The sequence below is a fragment of the Lissotriton vulgaris genome, chromosome 5, assembly GCF_964263255.1.
Source record: "Lissotriton vulgaris chromosome 5, aLisVul1.2, whole genome shotgun sequence".
Taxonomy (NCBI): Eukaryota; Metazoa; Chordata; class Amphibia; order Caudata; family Salamandridae; genus Lissotriton; species Lissotriton vulgaris.
The window spans coordinates 902,571,254-902,592,694 of record NC_141693.1 but is presented as its reverse complement, the minus strand read 5'-3'; the positions used below and the strand labels follow the sequence as shown (position 1 = coordinate 902,592,694).

The following is a 21,441-nucleotide window of genomic DNA, read 5'->3' as shown; positions in this document are numbered from 1 at the left end:
ATTCCTTCTCCCCACCTTTAGTTTAGGTAATCTTGATACAGTATGTCCTTAATGTTCTGGTGGTTGTCACAATTTTTCTTACCCTAATATTGACATTCCTTCCCAATCTGAAGAATTTTGACTCTAGATCTCATAATCACTGACGCATTAGGATGCTTTTTGGATATTGTGCAGTTATCCAGCAAGTATAAAGGAAATAATGCATGTTTAATTTCACTGTTTAAAAAAAATATTCTATTACATGAAACTGGAGAAAATAAAAAAAATTGTATTTCATAGATCTACGTTAGTAAATATCCCTAATGTTAGTGGTGTTTTTCTTCCCACTTGACCTGCTGACCAGTATCTTATTACCTAACAGCCATTTTGTAAAATGTTATTCTTGTATTATGAAAGTGTCGCACTATTGCCCTAACCAACTTTCCTAGCAAAACGTTTTTTCTGTTTTTTGTCATCGAAGAGGCTAATGAAAGAAGTACAGGGAAGTGGAAATTGACAAAGGGCAAAGTAGAAACTTTCTTGCCAAGGACACTTCTGTTTGGACTGGGTTAGTCAGATTATTAATTTGTGGCACAGTCAGAACAAGGTGATGAAGCTACCTATTTTCTATTATCACCTCGGGTAGAAAATAAACTATTTCCTGGTCCATAAGAAGAGGACAGATAAAGCGTTTCCCAAGCCCATCACAGACCAACACATCAGGAACTGCTTTCGTCTGTTGATTAATCAGGGCAGATCTATCGCTCCTAGTGCAATTCTAATGTCTAGACCTCAAAGATAAACGCTATCCAACGAGAACAGTGCTTGAATTTCATTAAAACAAAATATCAAGGGTTTAGATTTACTGTGCAGAAGGACTCAGGCAAAAAAGTTTTTCTTTTTGCCGTTTAAATTTAACTGAGGACGTTTCGTTTTTGCTACCCCAATAAACTGCATATATAAGGAGAGGATAATGTTAGAGACTTTTATTAGTCCTTAGTCCTTTTTAGGTCTTGTACAACAAATGCTCCTGGAGAGGCACCACAGCAATTCTGCTCCTTTCCATAGCTGGTTTTGTTGATGGCAAAATTGTTTGCCCGAAACAGTATCTTTACTAAAACATTTCTTCACAGACTAAGAAGGGCATTCAGTAAAATATAGCCTTTTAGAAATATTTTCTTAAATGTGAGTACTCTGAAGGAAAACAGTGCATAGTTAAACTATTCACGTCTTCAGGTAAGGGTTTCGCATTTTGTGAAATTATCTGTGTATGAAATATGAATATGATGGTATTTGTTCTTCAGAAAGCAATAAATGACAACTCCACCAGCTGAGGTTCAGGAAGAAGGGCAAGGAAAGACTTTCAGTTGTTAAGTAACAAAGAGTTAGCTACCTCTAGTGCTTTAACAAATTTCTTTTCTAACAGTGTTTTCGAATTTTCAAAGAAGTCCAATATTTGTGCATGGTCATTTGAGTATGTATTGCCAATTGTGGACCAACGTTTGAAACCCTTTTCAAGTTGACTACAATATCAAAACACACAAGATGATGAACGGAATGTTGTACAATGGCAAAACATTCACCCACAGATCTGGGTTTAATTCATCATTATTTTGCTCATCAAGCCACCCCAGTTCAGACATGGCCATATGCAAATCAGCCTTGACCCTGTGCCTCATGGGAACAGTCCAGCCCGAACTGCCAAGCCATGTCTTCCCTGGACCGGAATCAAGCATCCTAGAACCGGTTTCTGGCGATCAGCCGTCATCAACCAGAGTAGCTTGACTCCAGTGGCCTAGTGAGCACGGGACCCACGTCTGGGCATACCCTTCCCACATAGGGTGAACAGCAAAACACACAAGATGATGGACGGAATGTTGCACAATGGCAAAACATTCACCCCCAGTCACGGATCTGGGTTTAATCCATCGTTGTTTTGCTCACCAAACCACCCCAGTTCAGACATGGCCATATGCAAATCAGTCTTGACCCTGTGCCTCATGGGAACAGTACTGCCCGAACTGCCAAGCCATGGCTTCCCTGGACCGGAATCAAGCATCCTAGGACCGGTTTCTGGCTATCAGCCGTCATCAGCCAGGGTAGCTTGACTCCAGTAGCCTAGTGAGCACGGGACCCACGTCTGGGCATACGCTTCCCACATAGGGTGAACAGTAAAACACACAAGCTGATGGACGGAATGTTGCAAAATATCAAAACATTCAGCCAACATGACGTCAGTAACTAGATCTGGGTGAGAGAAGGTACTACTGGGACATCTTGTATATCTTTTTTAATGTATAAAGGAACATTTGGAGAGAACAAAACTATTTTTCTCTGGCAAAAGTCCTCTGTGTGGCTTTATGAAGTGATGTGGCTTGTCCTTGAGGGTTTCTGGACAATTCTGTGTTTGTGCCTTCATTGAGTGTGACACCCCTGAGGACGAGAGGTTCTCCCTTTAATTTTTGTGTTAGCTTGAGAGTTTGGTTCTTTTTGGGCACTCAATATAAACTTCTTTTGGTAACAGTGGCTAGTACTTTCTGTAATTAGGCTACGCAGGGCAAACTGTACTATCAGTGTGATTTCTAGTAAGGGCAGAGGCATTACTCCCTGAATCAATGTCTGTTGGGTATGGGTTTACCTAATGGCTTCCTCTTCTAAACGTTCAGTTACCCGTAGTAGAAGAGGTGTAGATTCACCTTTAAGACTGAGACCTGTGTAAAAGATACCTGTGGTGGGTGGCATTGTGTGTGGTTTCACATGTCATTGGGTAGACACCCACGTATCCCATGTATGTGATGCACTAAGTTGTTTTATCTGTTATGCAGAGCAGGCATTGTCCTTCTTGTATCTGCAAACTCCTATATACATCGTTTCTATTGTAATCCTTGAAATATGTGGTGGGGTAGGCAGCTCCAGTCATTTAATGTATCTGAAATTGCCTTGCTGCAATAAACCTCAGCCCATCTCATTATTTGTTTATGAATATCCACTGCTGTGAAGTGACCAGACTAGGACATTACACATCCACCTGAGGCACCCTAAACTAGTCCCAGGGTGGCCACCAAGAGGAGCCTGAAGAATGGACAGCAACAGAATGCTACTCATGGATTTGAGAAGCTTTGGAAATGTTTTTAACTCACAGTACCGTCATCACCAGGGGCATGTATAGGTGCTGGCCCCCTCAATCAGTACTTTGCTTAGTATTTTGACGCATCAGCAAGGAATTGGAACATCAAAGCATTAGGTGAGAAGACTGAAGATCCAGCGGTAGGAACAGATGCAGAGTTACCATCCTTCCTCAGATGGTACATCAGGGACCCAGGGAACTCCGTCAAGTTACCATCAGTTATCTGGCAAAAGCTAGGGGGTAACCATGTAAAAAGGGGGCACTTTCCTACAGGTAGAACATCTTCAAAGTTTGGGTTGATTGTGTTAAATTTCAGATTCAATTTCTTGTGCTCTGATACCCCATTCAACACAGTTTTACCTAATTAAATAAATGTTCTTGCATTACTAGACTTGCCTTGTGCCGTAGGTAGGGTGGTCTGGCTCCACTAAAGATTGTTTATAACCAAGAAAAGTATTTCTTTGCCTTTGCATACACGTTCATTTCCTTTTTGATTGTTGCCCTCAGTTTTACCTAATTAATCATTATTTGGTACCGTATGCCCTCTGGTGAGCATGAGGGTGGAGTTCAATGCAAATGAAGTGACCCTCAACTCAGAAGTACCATCAGTTGAGGAAGATAAAGATTTCTGGGTGTTAAAACGTGGCAGTCTTGATACAAAATGAAACTTACAGGGATTTCTCCTTTCATTCCTTCTAAAGTCTGCAGGACACACACGACAATGCATTTTTGATAGTGGAAATTTTTGACAACTCTCTTCCCTTCTGTTACAGCGGTCAATCAGCTTCCCCTCAAACTGCTCTTTGGATAATCTAATTTGTTTATCGGGGCATAACTTGCCTTTGTATGCCCCTATCCTCTCCTTCAGTATTGAAAGGGCCTGACCTTATTAGATCTCTGTGGTGAGCTTTGCTTGTCCATTTGAGGTAGGCTTTTGCTGCACAACAGAACACTTCTATTGCATACTACAATTAGTGTGTTCCAAGGGACCTGTGGATTTCAACTTTTGCCCTGGTGCCTCATTTCATCAACCTTTCTCTGATGCTCTTTTAGGCTAATTTAACTTGTAGGTAAGTAAAATGAACAGTGACAACTGTTAGAAGACGAAACTTCAAAAGATACCAGTGGCTTCTGAAGCTGAAACTGAGCCCAAGCGTTCTATTTTTTCTCCTTCACTGAACACTTTTATGAATCCATCATTTTTTAGCATTAGTTTGGAGCCAAACAGACCTGCATCATCATAAAATCTTGATGAACTGGTATGATGACAACTGATCACACAAATGTTCTGTTAACCAACAAAGCTAACTTTGCAGTTGAGACCAAACCTACAAAATAGGAAGTGCTTATCACATTTTCGATATGTTAAGATAACGTAATACCATTTCTGGAAAGGGCTTAAGGGAAACAGGAAATTGTTGAGGAAGGGGAACTGTGGGTGTGAGGAAAATGGGTGTATTATAGGGTGTGATTGTGCCACCTCACTGTGTAAACCTACTGGTCCTAAAGGGGCTGCTAACTATTAGTTTATTAAACCGTTAGCTCAACCGTGGGTAGCTGTGGCCCGGAGCACTGTCTCACAATGGAGAAAGTATAAAGCATGGTAAACTGCACCAAAACAATTGAAGATAAAATACACAAGACACTTAAGAAATCTGATGCCAATTTATACAAATATTGTATTTTATGTACTTTTAGACTCCAATAAGAAGATCCACCAGAGATTGGAGAAGTGTGGCTCAGTGGTTAGAGGCGGCAGACCCGGATGCTGGGATCGACCGTGGACCGGGTTCGATTCCCCGCCTCAGCGGGTCTCGGGCTCAAAATTCCACGGCCTCGACAATTCTCGCTCCGGTGCCTACTCGACTCACAGGTTCTCACTCTGCAACTCTGGGCAATAGCTTGCCTAATCTCCACAACGACCCCTCGCGGCGGGATGCCTGGCTTTCACCTTGTGGACCCTGCCGGGGTCTCTCACAGGGGAATACCAGGACGGGTTCCCTAAGCAAGCGCCAGGATGCCCTTTGGGTGACAGGTTGCGCTATATAAGTACACCTACATTTACATTTACATTTACATCCAGATTTTACAAGGTACAGTAAATACGCACTTTTTACTTTACCGTGAACAAGCACTGCCAAATTCATAAAAATGGAAAACTTTTTGTGAGGACAACTTTGGTAAGTATCAATGCGGTTACTTTTAATCCCTTTAAGTGATCATCTCCGGCAGGGAGCCAGTCAGTGAGACCAGCAAGGTCCTCAGTTACCTCCAGAAAAAATGCAGTCTTCAGTTAGTTCCAGGTATTCTATCTGCTTTCCATAGGCCCCCATGGAAGAGTTTCTGATGCAAGGGATGCAAGATGCTGAAAATGCACAGTATACCCCCCGGTTCACAGGCTTGGCAAGACGGTCCTGGCCACAGTGGTCGATGTCCCTCAAAGTCTTCTCGAGCCTGGTAGAAGGCCAGTCGTCCATTCACTGTTGAATCCTTTCTTGGTCAATAACTTGCCTTCTGGGGACAAAGTTGCACTCAAATGATTCTCCCAGATACAACAGACTTACGTGCAACTTTTGGGTGTCAGGTCCTGTTCCCTGGTGCTCCACAGTAACGAGGATCGACGATGCAAAGATCAGAGCTATCAACGCACCCCAGCAGTCTTTTTTCAGCTGTTGTGGCTGTATGTTGCGAACAGGTTGTCAGGCAGCTGACGCTAATTCCCCACAAGCAAGTCACAGCAGGCACAGTGCCCTCTTCTTTGCTAGCCAGCAGATTTAGCAGGTACAGTCCACGTTGGTGCAGCTTCTCTTCCCTGGGTCCTTAATCCAGCAGCACAGTCCTTCTTTAGTCCTCTTCGCCAGTCCAGTGATGAGATCTGAGTTGTCGGTGCCCATTTTAGGACCAGAAATTTTCCGCAGAGTAGGACATGGTCCGACGCCAATGGGCTACACATTTTCCTCCCTTATGATTACCACTTCCTGCTAAGTGTTCTATCTGACTATCCCAGAATTCTCATTCTGCCCACTTTCAACATGGCAGAACCCCTCAGCTGCCTAGCCCACCCTAGAGATGTGGCTACAAAACTGCTGCTGTCATAAAAAATCGGGTGATTTAATGTTCAAAGTTGCCCTGTCGAAATAAAAGGATTGAATGAGATGGGAGGGGAGGGACCTGTATCGAGTCTTCGTAGATTGGCTTAAATTAGTGTAACTGCCCTGTCAGTTCTGTACGCGCATTCTTTGTCCTGAGCTGCGTGCTGACACTTATCCCGTTCACACGGGTACAATGTACCAAACTTGCCTCCTGTAATTCGAGTAGAAACAACTTCACGTCTGCTTCCGTTAGTCATCGTGTCCGCTGTACACATCGGCTGAGAACGAATGAAGAATGCAGACCAGTTTTGTCGAAGTCCAAGCAGATAAGAACCGAACTGGAGTTTCAGCTCCAATGTGTTCTGGGTAGTGTAGTTTGTTATAAATGGGCGATACCTCTCCTATGTGTTTCCCATTAGCCCTTCAAAGGCAGCCTTTCCTTTGAAGTTCCCCTTTTGGGCCAACACCCTTGTGGCTTCCTGTCAGGGAGACATAACTCCTCTCCCCCAAGCAGACTTCTATTGTATCTTTTCCTGGGAGCTGTTGGCATTCTGCCCTCCTTGGAAAGACTTGCAGTCTCGAGGCCAGACCTAGTGTGCAGAGGTAAACCGGCACAGGAGACCTTGTTCAATAAAGTGGTAACTTTGTAAAAGTTTCACATTGCAGCAAGTTGCATTAATTTTGACTTGGGTATCAAGTTGGGCTTAATGTAAAGACTTATTTGATATCTTGCGGTATCAACTTTAGTAGTCTGTCCGAAGTTAGCAGGGCTGCTGTGGCAATCTGTAACTCTGCACTTGCCAGTGGGGCTACTAGCCTTTTCCTCAGTAAAAATTTACAATTGCAGGTTTTTACTGTTGAAACATGTAACGGTATATGTACAATTCTTTAATACACAGGACCCTGCCTTGGAACTCGATAGGCCTACCGTGGGGTGACTTACATACATTAAAAAAGGAAGATTTGCTTTAAATGGCAAAGTAGAGCTGGCAATTTGAAAGAGACTATTAGTTATAGATTCCCTACCTTAGAATTACCCCCAGGTGTCAGGCTGGATCCAGAGAATTTTTTTTGTAGCAGTACCCCTGCGCGTCGATAGGTGGCGTCGGTCGACTTTGCGTCCGTCGTCAGCATTGTGTTTTCGTGGGATGATGTTGTTATACTTAGACGCCGCCTTCGCGTGCTGACGTCTGTTCTTTCTTCTGCGCCAGCCAGCGCAGATCTGGAGAGAGCGGTACCTCCAGTAACTTTTTGACTGATATTTATCGACTTTTTTGACTTCTCTTTTGAGTTGCTTTGACTCCTGGTGCACTAGGGATGCCACATCAGACCAGCTTCAAGGCTTGTGACATCTGTCACAAACTGATGTTGGTCACGGACCCGGACCTTTTGTGCCTTCGGTGCCTGGAGTGCGACCACGACCCGAAGTCGTCCTCCGACTGCTGGACCATGAATTCGAAGTCTTTGCGGGAGCGGTCCCAAAAGCTTCTCGAGGCCCGGCAGTCTGCTACGCGCCACTCGAGATCCTGGTCGAGAGGAAGGTCGTGGGACCGGTCGCGGAGTTGTCACCACACCTCGTCATCTAAGTCTTGGGGTAAGTCGAAGCACAAAAAGAAGGTGAAGAAGCATCGTCTCTCTTCGCGTTCTCTCCGTCCGTCGGCCGAAGCAATGCAGGCGGCGGATGGTGCTCGGCCTGCGGCTCTGTCCGTGGAGCCAACTGGGTCGGCTCCAAGGTTCCCTCCTTTTCCGGGAACCGGAGCGACCCCTGCCCAACTTTGTAGCTTTTACGAAGACATCCACTCCATCTTTGGGCAGCCCGACTCTGCTGAGTGCCTTCGGGCCCCGTTGACTTGGTTGGGGGCTCTAGGCCTTGTAACCTGGCGGCTCCAGTCCCGGCACAGAGAAGCCCCAAAGGATCCAGGCCTGGATCCGGATCAGCGCCGGTCAACCTTACGACACCTCTGGCACCGAATCAAATGTCGACACTTGCGCCACCGCTTGTATCCCCAGCCGGCGTCGACCCTCACCTCCACCTCGACATGGACACCGAGCCGGACTGACGTTGCCCGACACCGGATCCGATGCCCATGAGTATTTTTGTGCCCTTGTTCTATCCTGGGATTCCCTATCGCCTTGAGTGGCAACCATGTGAGGATGAGGAGGACTGGGATGGATCTGTGGACCCTCTTGCAGACCAGTTGGACGAACTGGACTGGAGAGAGGAGTTGTGTGTTGCCAGTGGTCTGGACACTTCCCCAGACCCTGGTAGGCTTTCTCCCCCTATCATGGCTACGGAGGAGGCTGCATCTTATGCAGTGGTGTTGCGTAGGGCGGCTGAAGCCTTACACCTCGAGCTTACTACGGTGGCAGTCAGGACTAATCTCCTGACCGAGGTGCTTCAACCGGCAGCAACCTCTTCCGAGCCCCTGCTGCTGTTCAATGAGGCCCTCATGGAAATGCTTCTGGGCACCTGGTACAAGCCCCGCACTGCCCCGGGCGACCCCATTTTCCTCTCCCAACACCCTACCCCTGAGAGCTTGGTGGTCCAAGCCTCTACATCCAAAGGCACATTCCCTACTGCTCCCCCAGATAGGAAATCCAAAAAGCTGTACCATCTTGGGAAGATGTTTTCTTCCACCAAGCTTGGGACCGCATGTCTGTTGGGCCGATACACCCACTCTGTGTGGGACACGGTTGCGTAGGTGCTGCACACAGTGCCCGGAGGAGACCTGGGCCACTCTCTCCCGTGCCGTTACCGAGGGTAGAGATTCAGCCAAGTTTGCCATTCGGTGTGGGCTGGACCCCGCCGACTCGCTAGACAGGACGATTTCCATGTAGGTAGCCCTGAGACCCTACGCCTGGCTGAGATCCACTGGCTTTTCGGGCGATGTCCAATCCACTCTTTTGGACATGCCCTTTGATGGCTGTTGCCTGTTTGGTGACAGTGGACAGCGCACTCGAGCACTTTAAGGATTCTAGAGCTACGGCCAGATCCTTAGGCCTTGCTCCCACCGGCCTGCTCAGTCTGCTTTTCACCTCTTTCATGGCTACGGAAGGGGTGCCCCACCACATTCCGCCCAGGGCCACAGGAGTGCGCAAACTGTTGAGCCTCTGCGCGGTTGGATACGTGGGACCCAGTGTTGTGGGTCAGGGAGGCAGCGGGCTGGCCAGTACACCAGTGGCCCCTTTGCAGCAGCCTTCTAACCAACTTAGTCCGACCCTCCAGGGCCACCAGTTGCCAGTGGGCGGCAGGATTCGCCATCACCTCCCCCACTGGCATAACGTCATGTCGGTCAGGTTTGTTTTGCAGTTAGTCCGAAGTGGCTACTCACTCCCCTTCGAGACTACCCCTCCATCCATGCCACCTCAATACCATCTCACGTCGGATGATCTCTTGGCCCTTCTCCCTCAGGAAGTTGTGTCTCTCTTAGCCAAGGGAGCCATTGAGCGCGTCCCTGTGCCAGTAGTAGGTAGTGGTTGCTATTCCCACTACTTTCTGGTAACCAAGAAGGACAAAGGCCTGCGTCTTATCTTAGACCTCAGGGAAGTCAACCGCTTTCTCCGGAAGGAGAAGTTCAAGATGTTTACTTTGGATCAGGTCTGTCTGCCCTCTACCCTGGACACTGGATGGTAGCGTTGGACTTGCAGGACGCCTATTTCCACATTCCTCATGCCAGCCCACAGGCGTTACCTACGGTTCACCGTGGGCCAGGAGCACTTTCAGTTTACCGTGCTTCCATTTGGCCTTACCAGCGCCCCTCTGGTGTTCACGAAGGTGATAACTGTGATCGCAGCTCATCTGCGCAGATCAGGGGTTCCAGTCTTCCTGTATATCGACGACTGGCTCCCACCTCTAGACTACGGCGGACCTCCTGCATTCACTGGGGTTCCCTGTTGACGTTCTGAAGCCACACCTGAGTCCCTCTCAGAAGCTCCTTCTCATCGGAGCGGTTCTGGACACAACGCTGTTTCGGGCATATCCTCCCGAGTAGCGAGTCTGGGATATTCGGGCTGTGATTCCAATCTTTCAGCCTCTATTACAGGTGTCGGTCAGAATGACCCTGCGGCTGCTGGACCTCATGGCCTCTTGCATCCTGCTGGTGGATCATGCCAGGTGGCATATGCGGGCTCTGCAGTGGGACCTGAATTTCCATTGGGCACAGCATCAAGGGAATCTTTCCGATTACGTCCAGATCTCAGAAGTCACTGCATGCCTATTGCAGTGTTGGCTAACAAACCAGGATTGGGGCAATGGCAGATCCCTTTCCCTTCCTCAACCAGATTTCACAGTGGTGACAGAATAATCGCTTCTGGGATGGGGCGGCCACATGGGGAAGGCGGCGATCAGAGGCCTCTGGTCTCCGGCGGAGTCCGAGCTCCACATCAACCTTCTGGAACTCCGGGCGATTAATCTTGCACTCAAAGCTTTCCTTCCCTCTGTCCGAGGAAGAATAGTGCAGGTGTTCACTGACAACACCACCGCCATGTGGTACTGCAACAAACAGGACGGTGTGGGGCTGTGGACCCTATGTCAAGAGGCTCTTCGCCTCGGGACATGGCTGGAACATCAGGGCATATCCCTGGTGGTTCAACACCTGGCAGGTTAATTGAACGCCAGGGCGGACAAACTCACCCGCAGGTGCATGATGGATCACGAATGGCGTCTTCATTCGGAGATGGTGCAAGGCCTCTTTCAGCAGTGGGGAGAGCCTTGGTTATATCTATTCGCTACCGAAGGGAACATATAAACTTCTTTACACAAATGTGGAGAGGCAACGTGTATCATACATATTTTTGGCTTCAAATGCCATACATTAGACATGAATAGATGACAGTAGTGACGAATCTCCAAACAGATGACGTAGTTTTCAAATGCTTTAATTGTGATTCATAAAATCTACAGCCTACGCGTTTCGCCCAACACAGGCTTCTTCAGGGCTTATCTTTATATCTTGGGACTGAAGCGTAATGTTTCACCTCCTATATCAAGGGTGTCTTTACTTCTTGGATTGAACGAATAACTGACAATAGCCATGTTTTTACACACACTTTCCGGAACGATGACTCGAGAAGGAAGACTCCGAAATAGGAGATAACCTTTTGCGCCCAAATCGGCACATGATAGCGACACGGCTATTGTCACAGTTATTCGTTCAATCCAAGAAGTAAGGACACCCTTGATATTGGAGGTAAACATTTTCTAAAATACCTACTAAATTAACAAATTGGTGATCTTGTGGTCCAGGAGACACTCGCCCTCGCAGGAATGGGAAGTCTGCGAAGACTCCACAATTGGAGAAATTACGCTTCAGTCCCAAGATATAAAGATAAGCCCTGAAGAAGCCCGTTGCCTCTCCACATTTGTGTAAAGATGTTTATATGTAAAGTTAAGACAACATTGGTGGCTGGTTTTAGGAGGCGGGCAATAGTGTACACTGTGGCTGGAACCAAGGAACGTTTTTCAAAACTGCCAGTTTGTGCGGCAATAATACCTGCCACCAGGTTCTGTGTTTTAGCTACCGAAGAGAACATGCAATTTCAACAGTTCTGCACGTTGGCATTTCCAAGGCGGCACTCGCTCGGCAACGTTTTTCGACGTGAGTGGAGTTGCGGTCTTCTATACGCCTATACCACTTCTGCCCAGAGTGCTAAAGATCAAGGGACCCAAGTCATTGTTGTGGCTCGAACGGGCACGAAGAGCCTGGTATACCGAGTGTCTACACATGGCCATCGATCCTCCGATCTGACTGCATCTTCGGGAGGATCTTCTGTCGCAGCAGCAGGGACGATCCTCCACCCGAACGTGTCCAGCCTCCACCTCCTTGCGTGGGGATTGAGCTGCGACAGTTGACAGCTTTTGACCTACCTCCCGAATGTAATAACGTAATGTTATCTTGGCAGCCAGGCATCCTTCCACTAAGACTGTATATGCCTGCTGATTGAACACATTTGTTGTATGGTGCACAGCAAAGGCTGTGTATCCCCTCTCTGTCCCTCTTTCTGGGGTTATTTTGTTCCTCCTTACTTTGTCTCCGCAGGGCTCTGCTCTGGGCACACTTATGGGCTATCTTTTAACCATCTCCGCCTTTCTTCGACCGCCTGATCAGCCTTCTCTTTTCAAGTCCCCTATTGTAAATAGATTCCTTAAGGGCATTACTCACCTCTTTCATCCTATCCCTTTCGTAATGCCTCAGTGGGACTTGAACTTCGTTCTGACATACCTTATGTGCCCTTCTTTCGAACCACTACATAACAGTCCTCTCAGACTTAAGTTTAAAGACTGCTTTTCTGGTGGCCATCACCTCTGCTCGCAGGGTGAGTGAGCTTCAGGCTCTTTACTCTAAGCCTCCTTTTCTTGCTGTTCATTCAGACAAGGTTGTCCTAAGAAAGACCTTCCTTTTTTCCAAAAGAGGTTACTTCTTTCCACATTGGTCAACCATCACTTTGCCCACCTTCTTTCCGCCTCCGCATCCTTCAAAAGCGGAAGAGAGGCTCCACCGTCTGGATCCAAAAAGTGTGCTATCTTTCTATAACTAATAGCCTCTTTCAGATGAACAAGTTCTCTACCTTCGGTAACGATATATTTGTAAGAGACATATATTAATTATAGATTTCTTACCGCCCCACTCATCCTCCCCGTTTTGCGAACTGACTTCTAGGGTGAAGGACTTCCTGTCAGGGCCCTAGTTTTGTGCACCAGTGGTCAGTGTCTTGCGTGGCTCTGCGCTTCTGGTGTGGAATGTCGTGTAAAGAACTGACGTCCGCGTGCGGAGGCAGTGTCTAAGTAGGTACTGCAATGTCATCCGAGCGACGACGATGGATGCGGAGCAGACCGACACCATCTATCGACGCGCAGGGCTACTGCTACGAAAGAATTTCTCCGGATACAGTGACACCTGGGGGTAATTCTAAGTTACGGAATCTATAAATATGTCTCTTAGAGATATATCGTTACCAAAGTGGCAGACTAGGAGCTGTGCTTTAACTTTACCACACCCAGGGTGTTACAAACAGTGCTGCAATAAATAGCTGTATAGACCCTTTAACTTGCAGGCCACGTGTACCATATATAAGGGACTTACAAGTAAGTTAGCTTATGCCAATTGGGTATAAGCCAATTAATTATTCACTGCTTGTCAGGGTACTGGCACTGAAGTGTGATTAGCAGGCCTCTGTCGAAAAGCCAGCAGCATCAGTCCAACATTTTTAGGGTGACCCTACAAAAAGGGATCTTTCCATACTTGACCCCCTGCAGATAAAGTGATAGGCAACTAACTTTTATCCTGGTAGTTCTCATCTAAGTGGAAAAACCTAGTAAGACCATCTGCATTGGCACGGTCAGTCCCAGTTTTTTGTTCCATTTTAAAGTTAAAACCCTGTAGGGAAATGAACCTCCTCAACAAGTTGGAGTTATCTCCTGATCTGCATCAGCCATCTGAGATGTCTGCGGTCAATTTTAACTCTTAAGTGAGTCCCAAAAAGGTAGAGTCTCCTCACCTCTGGTTGCAGCTTACCGACGGACAGAGCTGTGCCTCCCTTCCCTGAGCTGTCGCCAGGTTGAGATGAGGCTTATCCGTACACCATGGGTAAAACCAGTAATTCGTAACTGAAAATAGCAGGATTCCTGGTTTTGTATTTTTGTATTTCATCATTTTCTCATCACTATTCACTATTTTCGCAGTAGCATTCTCATAGGTCCGGACGAAAGCCTTGACACCTTCCGGATTTCCCTGGCTGAAACATGTAGACCACTTCATCTGACACATGCATTTTTAAATACATACTGCAGGTGCACTGTTTTTAATCCTGGCAACCGGAACAAGCTAATTAAGGCAACTTCTTCACTCCCGTTAGCTAGCTTTAACATTACTACCCACACAGTTTATTTTTTGTTGCGCTGCGCCCTCACCCGAACCCGTTCTAGTTTTTCTCATCTGTGTAGTTAGTATATGCCTAATAGAGTTGGAATAGAACATCCCTGAGCTCCTTCCTCTCAGAGAGGGAGTTGTAGCCCTTGGCGGGACTAGGCAATCCCGTCAAGAGGAGAATCCCAGATGATTAAGCATGCAACCCTATAGGTTGTTCATTTTTTTGCACGACACCTATATTAGTTGGGTAATCACTACTTTTGTGTTTTTCTTTGCTCTTTATTCACACAAAAGAGAGTGACCAATGATGAGAAGTGGGTAAACTGGCAATTGCCTGCCAGGAACCCCCTCGGGTGTTGCTATCGTGAGGCACTCTCTCTTTGCTCACTTTATTTTCATAATTGAGAGTGGGACTAGACCTGGGTAAAAACTTTTTATGTAAATACACCATGATCCTTTAGATCAGTGTTAAGAAACGCATCTTGGGCAGCAGTACAATTGGTCGTCTAACATTGCCATTGGTCGAACGTGAACTGGTGTTAGGTGGAGGAGGCCTTGGTTGGTACCACAGACTCAAGGATTTCTCTGTTCTGAGTCTCCGCTTCTTCAGGGACCACACCACCGCAAAGGTTTGCCCCTCATTGGCACTCCAGCGCTGCTCTATGGGGAGGAGTTTCCTAGTGATGAAGGCCACTGGCTGATCATGGCCTAAATTATTAACTTGTGACAACACCGCCTTGCCCGATCTGGCACTTGCGTGCCATGATAGTCAGTCCTGCCTGCTGCAGGGCTGAAGCACTTTCTTGATGTGGCCCAGATGTACCTCCCAGGTGAAACTAAATACAGCTACACCAAGATAAGCTGCACTGAAATATTACAAACCTGGGAGCCCTTTGGAAGGTGGCAGGTGCATTTTACAATGCAAAGGACTTGACTTTGAACTGGAAGTAGCCTTCAGGTTTTGAAAAAGCATACCTCCACTTAGCGCCTGGGGTGAGGACCCTCTGCCAATAAAATTAAGTCAGGTCAAACGTGCCTAGATATTTTCTACCCCCCAACTTAGCCGTGAGCTCATTAGCTCTTGGTATGAGGTGGGCATCAATCTTGGTGACTGCATTGAAGCCTCTGTAGCCCACAAATCACCTCATCTCAGGCTTTCCTCCTTTGGGATTGGGCAACAATACCACTGGGATGGCAGATGGACTACTAGAGGTCTGTCATCCCTAGCTCTAGTATCTGGGCATCCCCAGCCTTCATGCTATCCTTGGCCTGGTCACACAACCTGTATAGCATGCTTTTGACTGGCAGGCGGTCACCGGTGTCCACATCTTGCATATACCATGTTGTCAGACCTTGGGTGAGAGAAAACAATCCAGCAAACTGCCTCAGTAACTGATACCAGTCCCTTTCTTGCTGGTCTGTCAGGGTGGAGTAGACTAATACTCAACCCACAGTGCCATCTTGGGCATTGGAGGATAAGAGGTCTGGGAGAAGCTCATTCTCCTCTTCTCTCCCATCTGTCCCTATCAGCATGGTCATACCTGCCCTGTCATGGTTAATCTTGAGGCTGTTGGGGTTTGGTGGGGTGGGGTGGGTGGCGTGAGGGGGCTAGAGAACTAACCATGTCAATTCCCACTGTCTCTGCTGGGTCCCCACCACAGGTAGTGGTATCTGATGAGACTTTGGCTTGGCCTCTGACTTGCCACTGGGTTGGCAGGTGGCACAGGAGTGACCAAATTCCTTTAACTTCTCAGACATCTGGGGCCAGTAAAAGTGATTGACCAACCTCTCACAGGTTTTAGTCTGCCCCAGGAGTCCAGCTAAAGGGATATCTTGAGCCATGTTAAGAAGGAACCCTATACTTCTGAGGGACCACCAAACGTCTGGTTACCCCTGGTTTTGGGTCCCTTGGCTCTCTATACAGGAGGCCCTCTCCCAGTATACCTTATGATTACCACTTCTATCCCCTTGTTCCTGTCTGACAGCTAACTGTTGCAGGTCCTTGAGAGTGGGGTATATCCTTTGTCCATTAATCTGGTCCTCCCTAGAGTTCTGCCAGACCTGGCAAGTTCCCTGGAGCAGTCTCTTCTTTAGGCACCAGGCCTTCCCCCTAAGTATTGGGCTCTTTCTGGGCTTGTGGACTCTTGTAAGGTTAGCCACCAGCCTTCCTGCCCCTGCTCTTGGCTCTAGGGACCTGGTCCATCGTTTTAGGCTCCAGGGTCCCAGGCTGTAAAATGACAAAAGCCTTTTACCACTCCAGGCACAGTATTACAGCTTTGTATTGGTATAAATACCATCCAAGCCAACCTGAAATGAATAAAAGCAACCCCTGAAACGTGTTTCGCTATCATTATAGATCTTCATAGAGGTTTAGCATTGTCCAAACACAAGGGAGCACCCAGTGTAAGTCAAAACAAAACCCTTTCAGGTTAGAGTGTTGCATACATTATGAAAAAAAGCAGAGAACTCTGGGTTATACCCAAGTGCAGTTGGAGATAAGGTTTTTGTTTTGTACTGAGTGCTACCTTGTGGCTGTAATACTGTGCCTGGGTTGGTAAAATGCTTTTAACATTTTAGAGTTTGGCATGGATGGCACTGTGCTAATCTATGCTTACAAATTATTCTAGAAAAACAGGGATTTGAGGTGATCCGCTTCAGAGTGTTACTGGTACTGTAGGGTGATCTATACAGAAGCTGCTCTTCACCTAAACTTGAACTACCCAAGTTCTCTTCTTTTGTTTTTCATAATATATGCAGCATTCTAACCCTGAAAGGGTTTTGTTTTGACTTGCTGTTATAAACCCTGGTTTTGCTACATATGTACCTGTCTGGCTGGCACTTGGTTATTGAAAAAGCAGTTATCTCTAGGCAACTCTACTTGGTAACCAATAGATGGCGACTGCAATAAGTATTCATTTCACATAATTGTTTTGTAATTGCATGTTGGTACTAAACACTGTTGCTATAATGGTTTTAAAATGGATGGAGTGGATTTAGGCCAACTGATACGTTTTTTTGGATTAAATACTGTTGTGTTGCTTATTTTGATTTTGTTATTCAGATCCGTCATGGTGCAGGCACAGGGCTAAGGGAAATTCTGAAAGCTCAAGGCAGAAGCGGAGGCAAAATAGCAGGCAGCACCTATGAAGAGGTATGAATTTTCTTGCATCCTAAGTTGAAAAAACCTTTGATTTGCCATTTGTAGCAATGTTATGTTGACTCCCTTTATTTAATTGTATTCTGTTTAGTGCGCTGACTTGCATTGTGGGCTTGACATTAAAGCTTATATCACCAATCAATCAGGGGTTTGTGAAGCACACTACTCACCCGTGAGGGACTCAAGGCGCTGGGGCGGGGGGGGGAGGGGGGTAGGGTGGGGGGTTTGAGCGAGGGTTAGGGGTTTTCGAGAAGCTCAGTTTCATCTGCAGACACAGATTTTGAGGCTCTTCCTGAATGCTTGCAGTGTGCGGGTTCGTCAGATGCTGAGTGGGAGTTCATTTCAGGTCTTGGCTGTGATGCCTGAGAAGGATCGCCCCCGTCCCCCCCAATATTTCCACCCACCCCAGCAATTTGAGTTCTCGTAGGTGCTGGGAGATGTGGTGGTGTTGTGGGGAAGCGGAGGACCAGTCTAGCTGCAGCTTTCTGGATTGTCTGGAGTTTGAGGAGTAGGGATTTGTTTATTCCGGCGTAGAGGGTGTTCCCTTACTCCAGTTTGCTGGTTATGAGTGCGTGGGTGAGGATTTTTCGGGATTCGGGGGGGATCCATTTGAAGGTCTTGCGGAGGGTGTTGAAGCATGCGAAAGATAGGGCGTTGATCTGTCGGTTCATGGTGATTGAGGAGTCTAGTATGATGCAGAGGTTGCGAGCTTGGTCTGTGGGAGTGGGAGGGTTGTCGAGGGCGTTGGGCCACCAGGTGATGTCCCATGCGTAGGGGGTGGATCCGATGACGAGGACTTATGTTTTCTCTGAGTTGAGCTTTAGGCAGCTGTTGCTCATCCAGGAGGTGATGTCTTTCATACCTTCCTGGAAGCTGTGTCTGGTGATGTCTGGTTCGTTAGTGAGGGAGAGGATGAGCTGGATGTTCTCAGCGTAAGATACTATGCGGAGTCCTTGATTTCTGATGGTGGCGAGAGGGGCAATGTAGATGTTGAAGAGCATGGGGCTGAGTGAGGTTCCTTGGGGTACTTCGCAGCTGATCTCTGTGGGTTCGGAGATTAAGGGCAGGAGTCTGAGTCTTTGGTTTCGGCTGGTGAGAAAGGAGCGGATACAATTGAGGTTGGTTCCCCGGATGCCGGCGTCATGGAGTCTGGTGGTTAATGTGCGGTGGGAGATGGTGTTGAAGGCTGCTGAGAGGTCTCATAGGTTGAGGGCAGACATGTGGCCCTGGTCGAGGAGGGTGCGGATGTCGTCCATGGCTGCTAGGTGGGCTGTCTCGGTGCTGTGGTTGCTGCGGAATCCATATTGGGAAGAGTCTAGGATCGAGCTGGCTTCTACAAAGTTCGTGAGCTGGTTGTTGACTATCTTCTCAGTGACTTTGGCTGGGAAGGGGAGGAGAGAGATGGGTTGTTAGTTCTTGAGGTCCTAAGTCCTTTTTCCAAGAATATCAACTTCTAGATTTTTGTTGCTGGGCAAAAAACATCTGAAAAGGAAAGCAATATTTCTGAATTAACAAGTGGTTTCCTGGATGCTCTAGGTTCTGTATTCTGGAGTATTCTGTAGCTGCACATTTCTTGAATATTTAAGAGAAAGTACTTGCAGTTCTGATTACAGTATTCTAGGATGAGTGAAAGTAATCATTTCTGTAAGCCCCCCTCCCAACAGACCAAGGAGAGGTGATTTTCTAGATTGAGGTGATATTTACTCGGGCAAGTCATTGTCACCACTAAAAAATTATAAACTTTGAGAAAAATTAGTAGCAATTCAGACTCCAACACTAGATGTCAGAATTAATGCACAACACACGAATCAACAGCCTATGAGAAACAACCGAGTGTTAAAGGGAAGTATTTTTCCCTCCTTGCAGATTATATTAGTCCTTTGTGGATTTAACTACCTGATTGTGCTATGTTCTCTGGATCCTTGCCCTGCAGGTGTTTAGATAGAAAATGTTTTTGTTTTTTTGTGCGTTTTTAATTTTTTTTAAATTTGTGGTACATAAATATTATAAAAAAAATATTGTTACTACCAATACATTTTGGGACACAATATTGTCTGCAAGAATATTGTTTTTTGGTATAGAATATAGTTTTCAAGATGGTAGTTTTTGATATTTTCTTTAGTATAGTTGTAAAAAATAGTTTTTAATTAATTTAATGTTCGAGTTAATATAATATAATTCGGTTCTAGTATTAGTGTAATTGTTAAACTTTTTCTAAAACTGAGTTTGTATTAAGTGGTTAATGGTTTGTTTTTTAAATTCAATTACTAACTTAACCTATTGGTTGTTTAGTTTTTAGGACAATAAGGTGGGAAACTAAGTTATAATTAATTTAAATATAATGATCATTAGTTTAAATTGATTTAGATTGGTTATTAAATATGTAAAGTGTAAATTCAGTTTAATTTGTTTATTTTTATTTCTATATACATTTCATGTTTAATAGCAAGTTATATTTTAGTATCACGTTGGCTTAATTGTGGAAAATGGTGGCAAGTTAATGTAATGAAAATGTTTCATTTTAATGTTACCTTTTTCATTATTTAATTGATAATGCACTTGTATAATTTAATGTATTCATCTTTATTTCTTTTAATGTGCAGTTTAATTTGTTTTAGTATTATTTTGTAGTGGAATAAGGTGTGAAGATACTTATAATAATTTTAATGTTAATATATGATTGTATAATTTTATTGATACACTTACTATGTTAATTATTTGTTATTTCAATTAATTTAATGGTACGTTTTTATAAATTGGTGAAATGTATTGCAAATTTTGTATTGTATGCATTAAATGTTCTGGTTCTCATTTTAAAATGTATACATTTTTTGTAGTTAGGAAGACAAATGTTCTATATTTTATATTTTAATTTTGTTTTTGTTAATGTAGTATATTCTCCATGTGATGTATTTTTTCTTTACTGAATATTGAAATATTTATACTTAATGGTTAGGAATTGTATTCTTATACGTAATCCCTCTGAATTCCAACACTTTCCCTACTGTTGATTTGACTAAAGTGAGAATAGCAAATCTAACTCCTCTGAAGTCCAACACTTTTCGTACTGTTGGTGAAACTGGTTTATTTTTACTGTCAATATTATTCCTATCAATGTTCTTATTAGTAATTGTACTATCATGGTTAGTACTGTAATTATTAATATGTGATTATTAATATTTTGTAATAGTAATTTTGATTGTATTGTTTTTAATATTTGCTTTTATTTATTATAATTATTTTAGCATTTTTCAGTCAAATTGTTTTTTTTAAGGTTTAATATTTATACTATTATATTGTGTCTAAATACTGCATTTCATAATAGATGTGTATAATTTATATTTCTGTAGTTTACTTAATTGTATAAATTATATTTTATATAATATATGGCTATTTATAAGTTTTATTTTTAATTTGTATATTTAAGTTTTAAATAACCCTATCACCCGTTTTTGGATGAGATTGACTTCCACAATAAGTTTGACTAAACATTTGTCATTCACATTTTAGGTATAGGAACGCGGTATTGTGGTAAACGATATTTTTGACCCATTTTTTTTATCAACCGTTTGTCACCATGATAATTGTGTCGGTGAACTGAAAATGAAGCTGTCCAGTGGGAAACCCTGTTTGATTCAATATCAAACTTTCTGCGGCCACAGTACCTAAAGCGCTTGCTAGGGTTTTACTTTACCACCTTCAGGGCATTGTGCCGGGGGGAGCTGTGGGAGGCCCTCTTAAGCCCCTTGACTGTGACAGGTTGCTAGTAGCCCTTTCTCAGCTTGCCTGCAATAAAGCCTGTAAAAGCTGTAAATCAAAATATGAGCTTCTTTTTAACTAGGTATTTCAAATTGTGGAGTATACTTGTACTTGACTTTGTTCTGGTTTTCTGCAAATCCCCATAAAATAGAATAACTGATGCCCCCTTGAGACGGTGTTTTGTAATTCGTCTAGACTTCAAGAAGACGCTGCATGGGCTCATTAAGGAACGTCTCTTGTGTCTGCTTTATTCCACATGGCCAGGCCTAGATGCTGAAGAGTTCATGTGTATAGAATTACCTACTTGAAAGGACATGTTATGTCATGTGCGGAGTAGGGCTTCACCAAGTGAGAGAGGAGCACCAGTCTTACAGGACTCTAGGCGTGTGTGCTAACATCTTGAGTGTGGTCAGCCCAAGCTCCAAGAGTACCTTGGTGGCCAGTTTCCCGTTGACAAAA

The 21,441-nt window shown here is 45.1% G+C and overlaps 1 protein-coding gene across 2 annotated transcripts in view; it reads left to right on the top strand.

Moving 5' to 3' along the window:
* BTAF1 (B-TFIID TATA-box binding protein associated factor 1) overlaps positions 1-21,441 on the top strand; it is a 1,094,445-nt gene that overhangs the window by 237,403 nt on the left and 835,601 nt on the right. For both annotated transcript variants that reach the window (XM_086922506.1, XM_086922505.1), the window contains exon 9: positions 17,128-17,217. In XM_086922506.1, coding sequence (XP_086778632.1) covers positions 17,128-17,217 — 90 coding nt within the window. The remainder of the gene's footprint in view (positions 1-17,127; positions 17,218-21,441) is intronic.